The following is a 15,920-nucleotide window of genomic DNA, read 5'->3' as shown; positions in this document are numbered from 1 at the left end:
ATCCTATCCCCTCAAGGACATTTCTCTTTTTTTCCTCCCACGAAAATGGTGAAAGCTGTTCTATTTTTAAAGAAGGGGGAAAAGAAAACCCCACTAACATTGACTAATAGGAAGGGTCAAGTAAAGCTTCAGGAGTTAGAAGAGAATGATTTTTTAAAAATAATCTCTAAAAGAGGGCCATGATGACTAGAGTTCATTAGGCATACTAGAAACAACAAATTGATTAATAAACAAAGAGTTTTAATATATTAAAGTCTCGTGATCTATATTAACAGAAGGCAGCAGCAAGTAACAGTAATTGATTTTAGACTTAAACAAAATAAAAGTATAACTTTTAATTGACAAATTAAAAAAATAGACTTTGTTGCTTAGGACGATATTAAAATCTGTTTGCTACTGCTGTACACCCAATGGTTTTAAGGTGTATGGTGGAGGCTCAGAGGCAGCCTAGGCTACAGCAAAAAAAACTAATCTGGATTAAGAGTTTGCCCTGGACTCATTTGTGAATAATCAAGAACTGAGGTGTAGAGTTGTGTCTTATAAAAGTTCATCTTCATTTTAGTTCACAAAACATCTTATTGAGTGCTTACTATGTGACAGACACCCATCTAGGTGGTACGTGAAGAGAGATGTCCTCGAGGAGCTAACAGTCTAGAGATGAGGTGATATTCTTGCTATTGGAAAAAGCAGTGTGGCAACACTAGCAAGAGGAAAAGAAATAAGTGCTTAAAGTTTATTTTGTCAGAATATACCTTTAGACTTATCAAATCATTCTTGCTCAAAGGGAAGATTAGATTAGGATCCCTTCAGGGCCTGGGAAAGACCAGAGTAGAGGCAAAGATTGTAGAGAAGCAACCTGAAATCCTGATATTAAAGGAAAATTTTCAGTGTCCCACTTTATATTTTTTGGACTTGATCTGTGATAGAACTGTCCTCTTAAAATCAGGGCATCTTTATTCTGGATGCAGAACAGTTAATTGCAAACCATGCCCTTACCAGTTACACATGGCCTTTAAAAGTAAGTTTACTTCCTATATAAAATGGTCATCTGGTCATATATATGATTTAACTAATTTAGGATATGTCTGCAGTCTTTATTGTAACAGTCAAGGGTGGGGAAAAAAATCCTCCACTCTTATTCTTATATTTTGATATTTATTAAGCATGTTCTTATTGTCTAGAGTACTATTATTGGAGAAAATCTATTTAATCTTTCAAACCATAAAGATATTTAATATTATTTAACCATTTTAATCCATTATGTTCAGTGAACCAAAACAGGATGGTGTTTAGTATCTGGTATTTAGTTCATTCACTGTGTACTTTTTGTCTGTTCCTCATTCATTCCATAGTTATTTACTTATTCATTTTATAGCCTATGCTGTGCCAGGCACTGTTCTAGGTGTTGAGATACAGTGCAGGACAAGGTAAGTATAGTTTTAGCCATGATGAAATTTACACTCTACTCATGAAATAACAGATAAATTAGTACATAATATAATTTTAGATAGTGACAAGTATTAAAAAGAAAATAAAATAGGATAATGAGATAATGGGTAGAACATTGTTTATAAAATGATAATTTGGGCTTCCCTGGTGGCGCAGTGGTTGAGAGTCCGCCTGCCGATGCAGGGGACACGGGTTCGTGCCCCGGTCCGGGAAAATCCCACATGCCACGGAGCAGCTGGGCCCGTGAGCCATGGCCGCTGAGCCTGCGCGTCCGGAGCCTGTGCTCCGCAACGGGAGAGGCCACAACAGTGAGAGGCCCGTGTGCCACAAAAAGAAGAAGAAAAAAAAAAAAGATAATTTAGTGATGTATAGGCTTTTCTAAGATTCTAGAAACACAAAACTGGAAAATGTTTCATAAAACAGTAATGATTGCTTTTTTTTTTTCTTTGTGGTCACAAATTACAACAGACCCAGAAATGCACCGCCCAGATCCCCCTTTAAAGGAAGGAGTTGTCGGCAATCGTCTTTGGCTGTCAGTTCTCCTACAGGCTGCAGAGAGAGCAGCCTTGTCCAAGTCTGCACCCTTCCCAGGTTCCACATATGCAATGACTGATCTAGCCCTGGCCACTCTGGCCCAGTTTAGCTCCAGAGTTCCCTGGAGGGGTTGGCTGAGGCTGCCATTGGAATGCATCTCGGTTCAACTCTGCCCTCTGCCCAGTGCTGCTTCTTTCTCTTCCCTCCCACAGGTGTTGACCCCAAAGGGACTTCCTAATTAAAACAAAACAAAACAAAACAAGATCCTGCTGTGCTAAACCATCTCAGCTCTGCTTCCTGGAGAATCCCACAGGCAACACGTTACCCATACCTACACGTAATACAGTGTAGCTACCATCGCATCTACATGGAGAAGGGACTGATCCAGGCACTGGCTTTTAGGGAAAAAAAGCCTTTTCAAGTGAAATCTTAAGTGGAATCCAAATACATAATGTAGGAGATAAAAGTACACCTTGTCCTGAGTGAGGCATGGATGAAGCTTGCTCCTGAGCACAAAATTTCAGAGCTGGAAGCGACCTTGGAAATCATACAGAACAACTCCTTATTTTACAGATGGAGAAAATTAGGCCCAGAGAGGTTTGTGACTTGTCCAAAGTAAAATAAAACTAACAGTGGCAGACAGAACTTTAAACTAGTTTCCTCATTCCTATAGTCTACTATATAAAACTTCCTACTGAGAGTTTAAGATCCTACTTTATTTATGTTCCTAAGTGGAAAACTTTTAGGAATTCAAGTGAACCAACAAATAATGAAACTTCTGAATAATTGACTTCTATTGTGTTTAAAGATAATATAATTCTTTTTCATTAAAACAGAAAATTTCTTTTTGTGTGTGTGTATGTATGTGTTAGTTTCTGCTTTATAACAAAGTGAATGAGTTATACATATACATATATCCCTATGTCTCTTCCCTCTTGTGTCTCCTTCCTTCCCACCCTCCCTATCCCACCCCTCTAGGTGGTCACAAAGCACCGAGCTGATCTCCCTGTGCTATGCGGCTGCTTCCCACTAGCTATCTATTTTACGTTTGGTAGTGTATATATGTCCATGCCTCTCTCTCGCTTTGTCACAGCTTACCCTTCCCCCTTCCCATATCCTCAAGTCCATTCTCTAGTAGGTCTGTGTCTTTATTCCTGTCTTACCCCTAGGTTCTTCATGACATTTTTTTTCCCTTAAATTCCATATATATGTGTTAGCATATGGTATTTGTCTTTCTCTTTCTGACTTACTTCACTCTGTATGACAGACTCCAGGTCTATCCACCTCATTACAAATAGCTCAATTTCGTTTCTTTCTATGGCTGAGTAATATTCCATTGTATATATGTGCCACATCTTCTTTATCCATTCATCTGTTGATGGACACTTAGGTTGTTTCCATCTCCAGGCTATTGTAAATAGAGCCGCAATGAACATTTTGGTACATGACTCTTTTTTTTTTTTTTTTTTTTTTTTTTTAATTTTTTATTTATTTATTTATTTATTTTTGGCTGCGTTGGGTCTTCAGGCCTTCTCTAGTTGCGGTGAGCGGGAGCCACCCTTCATTGCGGTGCGTGGGCCTCTCACTGCAGTGGCCTCCCCTGCTGCGGAGCACGGGCTCCAGGCGTGCGGGCCTCAGTAGTTGTGGCTCGTGGGCTCCAGAGCACAGGCCCAGCAGTTATGGCACACAGGCTTAGGTGTTTGTGGCATGTGGGATCTTCCCAGACCAGGGCTCGAACCCGTGTGCCCTGCATTGGCAGGCGGACTCTTAACCACTGTGCCACCAGGGAAGTCCCACATGACTCTTTTTGAATTATGGTTTTCTCAGGGTATATGCCCAGTAGTGGGATTGCTGGGTCATATGGTAGTTCTATTTATAGTTTTTTAAGGAACCTCCATACTGTTCTCCATAGTGGCTGTACCAATTCACATTCCCACCAGCAGTGCAAGAGTGTTCCCTTTTCTCCACACCCTCTCCAGCATTTATTGTTTCTAGATTTTCTGATGATGGCCATTCTGACTGGTGTGAGAAATAAAGATAATATAATTTTAAGCTCAGGTATAGGACTAAAATGGGTTTCATGAAGAGATACCATTATTTAATATTGTTTTTATATATAATATATTCTATTCTTGTAGCCTGCTTATAGTTTTTTCCTTTTTTCATTGTGGTAAAATACACATAGTTACCATCTTAATTATTTTTAAGTGTACAGTTCAGTGCTAATACACTTATAATGGTGTATAACTGTCACCATCATCCATTCCCATAACTCTTTTCTCCTTGTAAAACTGAAGCTCTGTACCCATTAAATAACAATTCCCCATTTATCCCCTCCCCCAATCCCTAGTAACCATCATTATACTTTCTGTCTATGATTCTGACTACCAATGGTAGTCATATACTTTCTGTCTATGATTCTGTACCCTAAGAGCCATAGAGTATTTGTCTCTTTGTGACTGGCACATTTATTTCACTTAGCATAATGTCTTCTCAGTTCATCCATATTGTAGCATATGGCAGAATTTCCTTCCTTTTAAAGGTTGAATAATACTCCATTGTACATATATACCACATTTTGTTTATTCATTCATCTGTCAATGGACATTTACATTGCTTCCACCTCTTTGCTGTTGTGAATAATGTTGCTATAAACATGAGTCTACAAAAATCTCTTTGAGACCCTGCTTTCAATGCTTTAGGATATATACTGAGAAACGGAATTGCTGGATCATATGGTAATTCTATTTTTAATTTTTTGAGGAACCACCATACCATTTTCCACAGTGGCTGCACCCTTTTCCATTCTCACCAATAGTGCACCAGGGTTCCAATCTCTCCACAACCTCACCAACACTTGTTATATGATGTTTTTTTTTAATAGTAGCCATCCCCTAATGTGTGTGAGGTGGTATTTCACTGTAGTTTTGATTAGAATTCCTTAATAATTAATGATGTTGAGCATCTTTTCATGTGCTTACTGGCCATTTTTATATCTTCTTTGGAGAAATGTTGATTCAAGTCCTTTGCTCATTTTTTTTTTTTTTTTTTTTTGCGGTAAGCGGGCCTCTCACTGTTGTGGCCTCTCCCATTGCAGAGCACAGGCTCCGGACGCACAGGCTCAGCGGCCATGGCTCACGGGCCCAGCCGCTCCGTGGCATGTGGGATCTTCCCGGACGGGGGCACGAACCTGTGTCCCCTGCATCTGCAGGCAGACTCTTAACCACTGCGCCACCAGGGAAGCCCCTTTGCTCATTTTTGATTCAGGTTGTTTTTTCGCTGTTGTTGAGTTTTAGGAGTTCTCTATATATGCTGGATATTAATCCTTTATAAGATAGATGATTTGCAAATATTTTCTCCCATTCTGTGGGTTGCCCTTTTACTCAGTTGATATTTCAGACTATAAATTAACATCTGGTTTTCTTAGCTGATTACACCAAGGAGAAAAAAGTATTGAAAGGCCCATATTATTACAAGAAAGCTCTATACTGGCATGTAAAAATTAAAATTAAAACCCCCAATGAGTTCAAGACCAGCGTCTTTTTTCTTGTTGATTATGCCAGTAGAGTCTCTCTTCTAATTTTGGGTGCTCATTTGAGAGGTCCTGGAGTAAAAAGATCCAGCAGAATTCCTCTTCTTTTGCTCTCTATCCCCACGGAGCCCCAGAGGTAACGGAAAGGAAAAAGTCGATCTCTATCAGCATCCATGATAGCTCCTTCCAAAAAGAGAGCCCAGCAAAACCTTCTTTTCAACCTTTCAAATACATGACCACTTGCCCAAGTTCAAAGAAGGACAGCTGACAATGCTGAACTCTTAGCAGATTTCCGCATCTGCATGCTATCACTCCTTTCCTCAAAATGCTTTTATGGTTTTCTAATAATCTGGGTCCTTGCTGTCTCTCTGGTCTTAATTCACTTTCTATGTAGTTCACCAAACTCTAATCTCTCAGATCCTTCCCTTCTTCCTTGAACATACAAAGTTCCTTTTGTCACAGGGCCTTTGTACATGCTGCTTCCTGACTCACCCCAATCTTTCACCCCAAGGTAGCTAACTTCTATTTGTTTCTGAAGTTTCAGCTTGAATGTCACTTTACTGGGGAGACTTTCCCCTACTCCCTGCTAGATTAAGTCCTCCTTTTACCCAGAACAAGTTTTATAATTACATGATAAAGTTACTTGTGTGATTATTTGCTTACTCTCCCCCACAGATAATAAGCTCCATGAAGGCATCATGTCTGTTTTGTCTGTATCCACAGGGCCTACCATAGTTCCTACCAGATAATAAAGGTCCCCACCAATGTTTGTTGAATAAATGAATAAGTTAATCAGTTCAGAAAATAAATGTGATCCCTCCACTATTCATGACTAGGCACCAATATGTTTTCTCATGCCTTCCATCCTTACCTGTTCAATTTCCTTTTTTCCCAAGAAAAATGCACACTTAATAGTGAAAAAAATTCTTAAACTTGCTCACCTACTGGAATTAGACTGTGATCACTGATACTTATTAAAATAAGTACATAGGGACTTCCCTTGTGGTGCAGTGGTTAAAACTCCACCTGCCAGTGCAGGGGACAAGGGTTCGAGCCCTGGTTGGGGAAGATTCCACATGCCATGGAGCAACTAAGCCCATGTGCCACAACTACTGAGCCTGTGCTCTAGAGCTCGTTGGCCACAACTACTGAGCCCGTGTGAGTAGAGCCCATGCTGTGCGACAAAGAGAAGCTACCACAATGAGGAGCCCGTGCACTGCAACAAAGAGTAGCCCCACTCGCCACAACTAGAGAAAGCCCATGCACAGCAATGAAGACCCAACGCAGCCAATAAATAAATAAATAATAATAAAAGAAATAGGCACAGATACAACTTGCCTAGTCCTACATTATCTTTTTACCATAAAAGAACTATCGTGTGCTAGGTTGAGTCCCACATTTCAGTTGTGAAAGGGGAACTAAAATATCTGGATGCTAAGTGACCTGAGCTGGCTTCATTATGATTGGCAAAGCCTAGTGCTGTGAAGGGGACCATGAAACTTACCTTCCTGTGCACAACAGAGGAACTGGAATTTACTGGGCTTTCATCATCATGCATCATGACAAGCTCCGAGCTGCTATCATCCATGACCTCCTGCATGCTGTTCACACTGCTGCTCTGGCTGCCTGTGCTCACAGACATGCTTGGGATGGAATGGTTGCTGCCCAGGCTGTCCAATTCCCTGCTCAGGCTGGTTCCATGTTCGCTGTCCTATAAAAATGGGGCACTTGGGTTAAAAAAAAATGACTGGAGATAAAGTACCAATCCATTGACTAAGCTATTAAGTACACTCAATTTTGCAGTGCCAAGTTGCTTTTCTGCCAAATCTGCAAGGATAAACTTTTAATGTAGTGGCTCCACTACTCCCCTACCATTTTCTGACACCTTCAATTCACTTCTATGCCTTCCACAGGGGCTATTCTGGGCATGGGTCATAAGGCTCCAAATGCTGCTATGCCAGGGCTTTCCTCTGTCATATGCGACTTTTCCTCTGATATGTGACTATCATATTATTGTATTGCTATTCGGTAATCAGAACCAGGCCAGGTTTCTGAGAGACCTTCAGGAACATCAGGGTGCTAGGGAAAGACCGCAGGCTACTGAACAGGGGACCTCTAGGATATCTACAAACACGGCAGTCGTCACTTGAAACTCAAAGCGAGTGAAGAGAGCTTTCAGAGATTTGACAAACAATATGGTCCTTTGCAAGTCATTACTGAGTAACTTCATATCTAAGCAGGGATATTAATTCTACTGTCCTGGACAGGTAATTAAATTCTGCCTCCCTCAGGCAATTCTATCATGCTTACCTCTGTAATCTTATTAAATATATCTGTCAAGTAATACTGGTATTCATCACTACTCGTCCAAAGACTACTATTTGAGAAGTGATAAAATAATCAGAACATATAATTTATCCATCACAGTGGGATATCTTTCGATACAAGATTAAATAATATAATTAAAGAAACTTAGCTCCAAAAAACCCCTATTTTCAAAGAACCATGCTGTACATACATAACTTTAATGAATTGTTACTTAGCCATGGTAATATAAGGAATCACTGACAAAGGTAATTTGGGTAATTTAAAATGATAGATAATACATTATATTTTTAATAGATTTATTTTCCCAATTAAAAGGGCTCATTTGTATATATGCAATCAAGAGACTTTATATTCCAATTCAGCTTTCTTAATTCCATTTTTATAATTATTGATAAAATAATTTTATTTTCTTTTATATTAAAAAGCTAAACTAAAATTCATTCTTCATTCTTTTCCTATTTTTTAATCTATTTTTAGAGGAAGAGGAGTTCTTTCTTTTGTTCAAGGCTAATCCCTGCACTAATGCTCTTACTGTTATGAACTTCCTGAGATCCTACTTCTTTAACTGCATCTCCTTCCTCTATCTCCAATGCCTCTGTCCTGGCTCCTTTCCTTCTGCATATAAATATGAAGAGGGCTGCCCTATATGTATATACCTTTCTACCTACTGCCCTTTGTCACTTTTCCTTCTTGGCCAAATTTACGAATCTTAAAATAACCAACTTTTGCTATCTCTGCCTTGTCACTTCCCATTTATTCTACAACCCATGGTAATCTACTATTTATACTAACTATTCCTGTAAAACTATTTTTACTAAGGTCATCAAGAAGGCCCTACTTGTAAAACCCAGTTAACACTGTTTTTGGTCCTTATGTAACTCGACTGCTCTGTGGCATCTGATGGTATTGGCTGCTCCCTCCTTGAAGCTGTGTACGCTCAGTAACATCTGTGACGCCTTTATCAACCAGGTCTCCCTCTTCTTGTGTGGCATGGACCCTCGTCTCATTCTACATTCAGCTCCTTGATTCATCATCATTTTAATGTCCTTGACCCCCATCCAACTATCCTTTACCCAGACCTCTTTCTTATGTTCTGGATCTGTATTTCCCAACCAAATGCTAGATATCTCCGTTCAGGTGTCCCAATTGTCATTACCCTTCCCTTCGACCAATCCTTCTTAAGTTATTTGAATGAGAAACCAGAGAGTCATCTTCCTTTAAAACCTCCATCTGTACACTGTGTCAGTAGCATATGATGCCAGGAACTTAAGACTCAGTAGGCATCAAACTGAAATCATGCTTAACCTCCTCTTTCTCCTCGGTTCTTTTTCTCTGTTCTTGGTATTGACATACTCTAGTCACCTAGGCTCAAATGCTCAGAGTCACCGTAAATTCCTCCTCATCTGTCACTGTCAATGAGAAGCACTGTATTATCAAATCTACCTCTACAGTGTTTCTTAAGTGTTCCTTTTCCCCTGATTCCCATAGACACTACCTTTACTGCCTCTTGCATGGATTATTATCCAGAATGTTACCTATTCAAATCCATCTTACACTCTGATGCCAGGATAATCTTCCTAAAGCACCGCACTTCCCTGAGTCTAAAATGCCCTAGGCCTGCCTGTCAGAAACGGCCCACCTCTTCACTAATCCCCACCAGCTGATGACTTTTTCTCTCCCCACTATGGCCCCTGCCGTGTGCTCTCCCTCTACAGCATTTTTCATATTTCGCCTTCTATAAGAGTTATTTTATGAATGTCTCTTCTGCAACTCTGCATGTCTCTTAAGGCAGAGAACATCAATTACACTGTTATTCCCCAAAGTGTTTTTCATAGCGCGCTGGTCCAGAACATTTTCACATAGTAGGCATTCTATAAGTGCCTGCTAAAATAAACTCAACCTACTTCTTCATCTTCCTGTGACTCATTCAAGGGTCCATTTCGTGTCTCTTGGAAAAGGATTTTTTTCATTTTCCGGTACTGTAGGTTATCTAGCTCACGAACAGCATCTTTTGTCCTCTGTATGAGGTCAATTAGGACACGTAGTGGCCGGTCTCGTCGAACAAAGTCATGCTAATTGAGGGAGGAGAAAAAACAGAAACTGATAATGAGGAGACATATTTTTAGGTGCTAGATTTAGATACAAAAGTAAATAGACATAAAACAGCTCTGTGGATTTTGAAGAAATAACAAGATATGATTTTCATTTCATGTAGCCTGTCATCTTTATAAATCTCATAGAGCAATAACTATGCTTTTCTCTTCTTCCTCAAGCCCCATTTTGTGGACTTGTCCTAGAATTTACTCGAGAATTCTTGAGGTTTACTTTACCATACAAGTAGTGACAATGACTAGAACTTTAAATAGTAGCTGAGAGCTTGTGACTTTCAAATCTGAAACTACATAATAAGCAAAAGAATGCAGAGTATAGAATATTCTTCTTATAATCTGCCTCAATCCTCTTCCCCACCCTATGCTACCCTTTTAAAAACAGACTTGTGGGGCTTCCCTGGTGGCGCAGTGGTTGAGAGTCCGCCTGCTGATGCAGGGGACACGGGTTCGTGTCCCGGTCCGGGAAGATCCCACATGCCGTGGAGCGGCTGGGCCCGTGAGCCATGGCCGCTGAGCCTGCACGTCCAGAGCCTGTGCTCTGCAACGGGAGAGGCCGCAACAGTGAGAGGCCCGCGTACCGCCAAAAAAAAAAAAAAAAACCAGACTTGTGTATATTTTGTTTTCTATTTCTGTGGTCATATATAGTGTATGCTTGAAAATATGGCAGCTATTCCATATATCCAGAAGTCAGAATTCTGGCAACTTTATCTTCTCTTTACAGAGCTGTATAACCAGAAATAAGTGAAAAGGGTCTCTGAGAAGTAAAAATATCCGCCCCAAAGTCCTTCAGTTTTTCTTGGTATAAACGGGCTTCACTTTCAATATTATCAACGATCTCTAAGATATTCTGGCTTCCTGGTTTCTCAGTCTACAGCATTCAGAAAGAGGGAACAAAAGTGGGAGAATAAAGGACTGAGAACTGTTAGAGGGTTACTTGTTGCCGAAAGAAGAGACCTTTGAAAGTTCTCTGACTGCCTGACAGTAGAGAGAGGGGAAGTCCATGATTAATACACCAACCAACCAACCAAATAAGAAAGAACCAAGGTTTGTGGGCTAGTTTGCAAAGGGGCAAATGCTCTTCATACAGTCCTTTTATACTACAAGACTTCGTGAAATGCTATTGTTTCTGAACCATCAAGAAGAGAAATTATATTCATTATACTTTCTTCAAGAAGGCAGAGAAGCACATCATATATTTTGACAAGATTACCACAGAAAATGATCAAAAGTAGGAGGGAATTTTGTTTTTTAAAGGAAAAGTTTCAGTTATGTGGAAAATTCACTTATGTGAAATTATAATTTGAAGATATTGGGAAAATGAGACGTAATGTGGTAGCCTTAGATGATGGAATAGATTTAATATCTTTGTAAGTTAAACAGATATAAAAGAGGAGCAGGACCACTGTGAGAAAAAAATCTATATGTCTTGTGGTTCTTCACCCTGACTTTGCTGTCCGGGGAATTGTGGCTTTTGCTCCCGTTTTTATAAAATATCTCTTCCTATGCAGAGTCCTTTCTGAAAATGAAACACCATTCCCAGAAGGAAGCGTAGCCTGCATATTTCAAGAGGAGAACGAAAGGGAGAAAGTAAATTATTTTGCTACTCCAGTGCCTGCAATTAGATAAGAGCAAATCAGTTTTTAGTAAACTTCAAGCTGTAACCTAGGATACTGAATTTTAGAGCAGGAATAACTCTTAGAAATTCTTTTATTTCCAAGGTGAGGAAATTTAGGCCCAGAGAAGGTTAAGTGATTTACACAGCTAAACAGTGGAAGAACTAGAGCTGCAACCCAGGTTTCTTTATCTGGGGGTTTGTTTTCTGGTGTTCTACCACTTATTTGACCATATCATTTGTTGTGACAGACACTGTGGCCCATTTATCCTCCATTCCAACCTCTTTTCCTCACCTTCCTTTCTTGTAAGCAGTAGAAAGTAAAAGAAGTTGGACTCCACCCTTCTTTGCAGTTAATAGCGTGACCAATAGTTCTGGCCAATGAGATATAGGCAGAAGCCCCAGAGGAAGGCTTTGTTTTCCAGAATAAAAAGCAAGACACAAGAAAAGAAGGCGCTTGTTTTGCTCTGTGCCCTGCCTTTCTCTTGCCAGGAATAAAACTGAGTCCTGGAGATGGGGAGCCATTTTGTGACCAAGAAGACAAAAGCCACATACTAAGGAGGGTAAATTAGGGAGATAGGAGGAGCTGTTGAGCTGCTTACATTACTGGACTGCTTTCCCAATGTCCTGGACTTCTTATTGCGTGAGGTAATTAAACCCTTACTTGTTTAAGTTTTTTAAAGCTGATATACTCAACATCTTAAAAACATCTCACTGCCTCCATCGTAAAGTCTGACCCTTTACAGGGGGTTCCTGCTTGAATGTCTAGGTTCCAATCTAGTCACTCATTCTCCTCCTTCCCACGCAATGCATCCTACGTCTAAATCATTCTTGCCTCGTGCCGTGCATTTCACACCTGCATGTCTTAGCTCTCGTTCTCTCTGCCTGCAATCCCATCCCCTCACTGTTCTCTAAACCCATACAGTTAAAAGGTTCTCAGATCATTTTCAAAGAATGCTTTCTTTGTTCTTGGAAATATGTTTACTTTAACATTTAAGTAATAGAGAAATGCATAAAAGAAAGTCAATCACTCAAAATTCCACCATCCAAAAATAAATATTAAGTCATGAAATAACATTTTAGACACTCTCCCTCCCTCTCTCTCTCACTCTCTCAGAATGATGGATACCCAGAAATAATTTTACATGAGAAACTTATTACACATGGTAATTTAAAGAATAATCTATTAAATTAAGGTGTATTTGAGTTTAATAGAATTAGAAGCGTCTGAAGTAAAATAATTGCTTAACATTAGCTATAATTTCTTCACCAAGAGTTACCAGTTCCTAAAGGGTCCTCTAAAGTTAAGGGAAGAAAAAAAAAAATTATGAAAAGCTTTAAGACATAAGAGTTACTTAAAAAAGACTTTCAATTTAAGAATTTATTGACCATCTACCCTGAAAAGCAGGAAAATTAGTACATTTACATTTCTTTCTTACCCCTACTTTTTTCTAGTTACGTTATTATTTTTACATTTTCAATTTTTACACTGTCAATGTTTATAAGTTTTACATTCTGCTTTTTGACCACAGCAATGATTTTACTGTAGTTCTCTATTTAAATTAATCCTATGTGAAGGTGACATTTTAACATCACGAAGAAAATGTGACGAAAAGATGGATTATTTAAAAGTATTTGGGAACAGCAAGATAGCCAACTGGAGAAAAAAAAAAAGTTGAATTCCTTATAACAAATTTCTGCATGACCTCTCCAAAAAAGCCCAGAATAAAGAATATCAAAAGAGAAATACGAAGAAAATATTTGCAAGATCTACTACAAATTAATAAGGGAAAAAACCCAACAACCCAACAGACAAATGGGCAAAGACTGTAGAGCATTCATAGAAAAGGAAATAGAAATGGCTTGTCAACATATGAAAGATAGTCTAATTCACAATGAGAAACACAAACTAAAATGACAGTGAGAAAAGTTTTTCACTGATCTGACTAGAAGCTCAAAAAGTTTTGGTACTCATACTTTGTTAATGGACCATAAATTGGGGCATCTTCTTTGGTGGAAAATCGGCAATATTTATTTAAATTTAAAATCCACATTCCCTTTGATTAGCAATTCCACTTCTAAGAACCTATTCTTTGGGTATCTGTATATATAGGTACAAAATGACACCTGTGTAAGGATATTCATTCCAGCACAGTTTGTCATAGCAAAAGACTGCAACCACCATAAATGAGTTGGTTATAAAAACTACACTCCATTTGAGTATATAATGGAGCCATTAGAGAGGATGAGATAGTTCTTCATGTAGTAATATGGAACAATACTCAAAACACACTATAAAGTTAAAAAAAACCCCAGCGTTTATAGTTTGCTACCACTGGTGCAAAAATAAAAAAGAATATTTACTTCCATATACGTAGAATATCTCTAGAAGGACATGTACAAAATTAGTGACACCGGTTGCTAACTCTAGAGAAGGGGCTGGAAGGGGAAGATTTACTTTTCATTCTCTCCCTTCCACTATTTTTTTATCTTCTAAAATGTGTACTGTCTAGCCAAAATGAAGAATGTAGTCTCTTTACAATGCTAAATAAATAAATAGTAAATAAATAATAAATATCAGACAGCAAACTTAAATTTAATGTTCACCACCAGTCCTTTTACAAGTTTCCCCAGTTCCTAATTCACTCTTTCTTCCTTCTTCCCTCTGTCCCTTTCTCTTTCTCTCTTGCTCTTTCTTTCATCAATAGATTGGCTGGATTTTGCTACTGAGTAATTAAGAAGAAGCTTTTAAGAGAAGAAAAGGCTTGAAAATGTCAGCTGCCTTTATAAATTGAAGAGCACCTTAGCTGGGTCACAAATCCTTGGTTTACATTTTCTTTTCCTTAGAACTTTGTAAAGTTCTACTCTTTATCCCAGTCCTTGCTTTATTTTTCTGATATTATATCAAATCATTTGTTTGTTTTCTTACTCCTTCATTAGAATATAAGTTCCAGGAGGGCAGGAACTATCTTTTTCTTTGTATCACTGTATGATTTTCAGTGCTTAGAACAGTGCTTGGCACACAGTAGACAATCAGTAAACATTGTTGACTAAATGGTAGGCTCACTTGATTTGGCCCACCAAACAAAGAGTAAATCAAATCAAATAATGATCCAAACATTTATTTCCAAAAAAGTTTTCTTCAGGTATATCTTTAAATATCTTCTGTTTCATGTGTTTTGCTTTCTTCTTTAGGAATAATAGGTTGGAATATATATCTCCTCTGTCTTCCACATGTGTCATGTTCTCTATAATCATCTTTTGAAAATTTTCTTTTGCATTTAATTTTATTTCCCTAAGACTATCTACCATTGGAAACACCTAAATGGGTTGGTTTATTATATTAGTTCGTTGCTTATGGTATGATTTTAATCTATATTTATTTATTTAAAAATATACTTATTTGGCAGCACTGGGTCTTTGTGGTGGCATGCGGGATCTCACGTGGGATCTTCATTGCCGTGTGTAGGATCTTTTAGTGTGGTATGCAGGCTCTTAGTTGCGGCATGCAGGCTCTAGTTCCCTGACCAAGGATCAAACCTGGACACCCTGCATTGGGAATGCAAAGTCTTAGCCACTGGACCACCAGGGAAGTCCCTTAATCTATATTTAAATTTTTCTCTTTCGTTTCTTTCTTTACCTCTGCCCATTTGTTTTTTATATCCTTTTGTTGTCTGTTGCCCTAAAATATCATCTTTGAATGCTTGTAGTATCTCTTTGAGGATTTTTTTTTCTCCTTAATTTATAGCCCAAATTTATAATTTTTTTCTCTTTATGGCAGTGCTGTTTGTGTCCTGCTTTTTAAATCTTTGTCTACTTCAAAGTAATAAACATATTATCTGTGTTTCTGGTGTTCTGCTGTCTGTAGTCCATGTCTAGAACATGTGATAGCTCTACACCAAAAGAGAATAAGGTAGAGTCCATTGCCTTGTTGCTTCTGTCACCATATTGTTGTGGCCTGTTACTCACAAGAAGAAAAAACTTACTTCTGGGTAAAAAACTAGTCAGCTTCAGACCTACTTCTTCAGGAACACTCAAAGCCAGAAAATAACAGAATAAGAGTTCTGAGAAAAAAGAAAATCTAAACCAAGAATCTGTGACTTAGCCAAGGTGCAATTATAAAGGCAGCTGACATTTTTAACCTTCACAAATTTAGGCAATAGAATCCTGAGTTTTTCTTAAAACAAACAAAGAAACAAACAAAAAAGTGCTGAAAAACACATACGCAGAAAAGATTAAAGCAACCTGGACTATTCTGTGGCCAATAAAAGATACTTAGATTGTAAAAGACTCCCACATACTTCACTGATATTAATGGAACACATTGCCTATGTATATAAAGCCTACAATAAAA

General features: G+C 38.6%; 1 protein-coding gene across 6 annotated transcripts in view; it reads right to left on the bottom strand.

Moving 5' to 3' along the window:
- TAOK3 (TAO kinase 3) overlaps positions 1-15,920 on the bottom strand; it is a 188,933-nt gene that overhangs the window by 37,457 nt on the left and 135,556 nt on the right. For all 6 annotated transcript variants that reach the window (XM_033836922.2, XM_073790100.1, XM_019950242.3 and 3 more), the window contains 2 exons: positions 9,748-9,915; positions 7,020-7,226 (listed from right to left, as the gene is read on the bottom strand). In XM_033836922.2, coding sequence (XP_033692813.1) covers positions 7,020-7,226; positions 9,748-9,915 — 375 coding nt within the window. The remainder of the gene's footprint in view (positions 1-7,019; positions 7,227-9,747; positions 9,916-15,920) is intronic.

Source organism: Tursiops truncatus, chromosome 13 (genome assembly GCF_011762595.2).
Source record: "Tursiops truncatus isolate mTurTru1 chromosome 13, mTurTru1.mat.Y, whole genome shotgun sequence".
Lineage (NCBI taxonomy): Eukaryota > Metazoa > Chordata > Mammalia > Artiodactyla > Delphinidae > Tursiops > Tursiops truncatus.
This window is presented reverse-complemented; position numbering and strand designations above follow the sequence as displayed.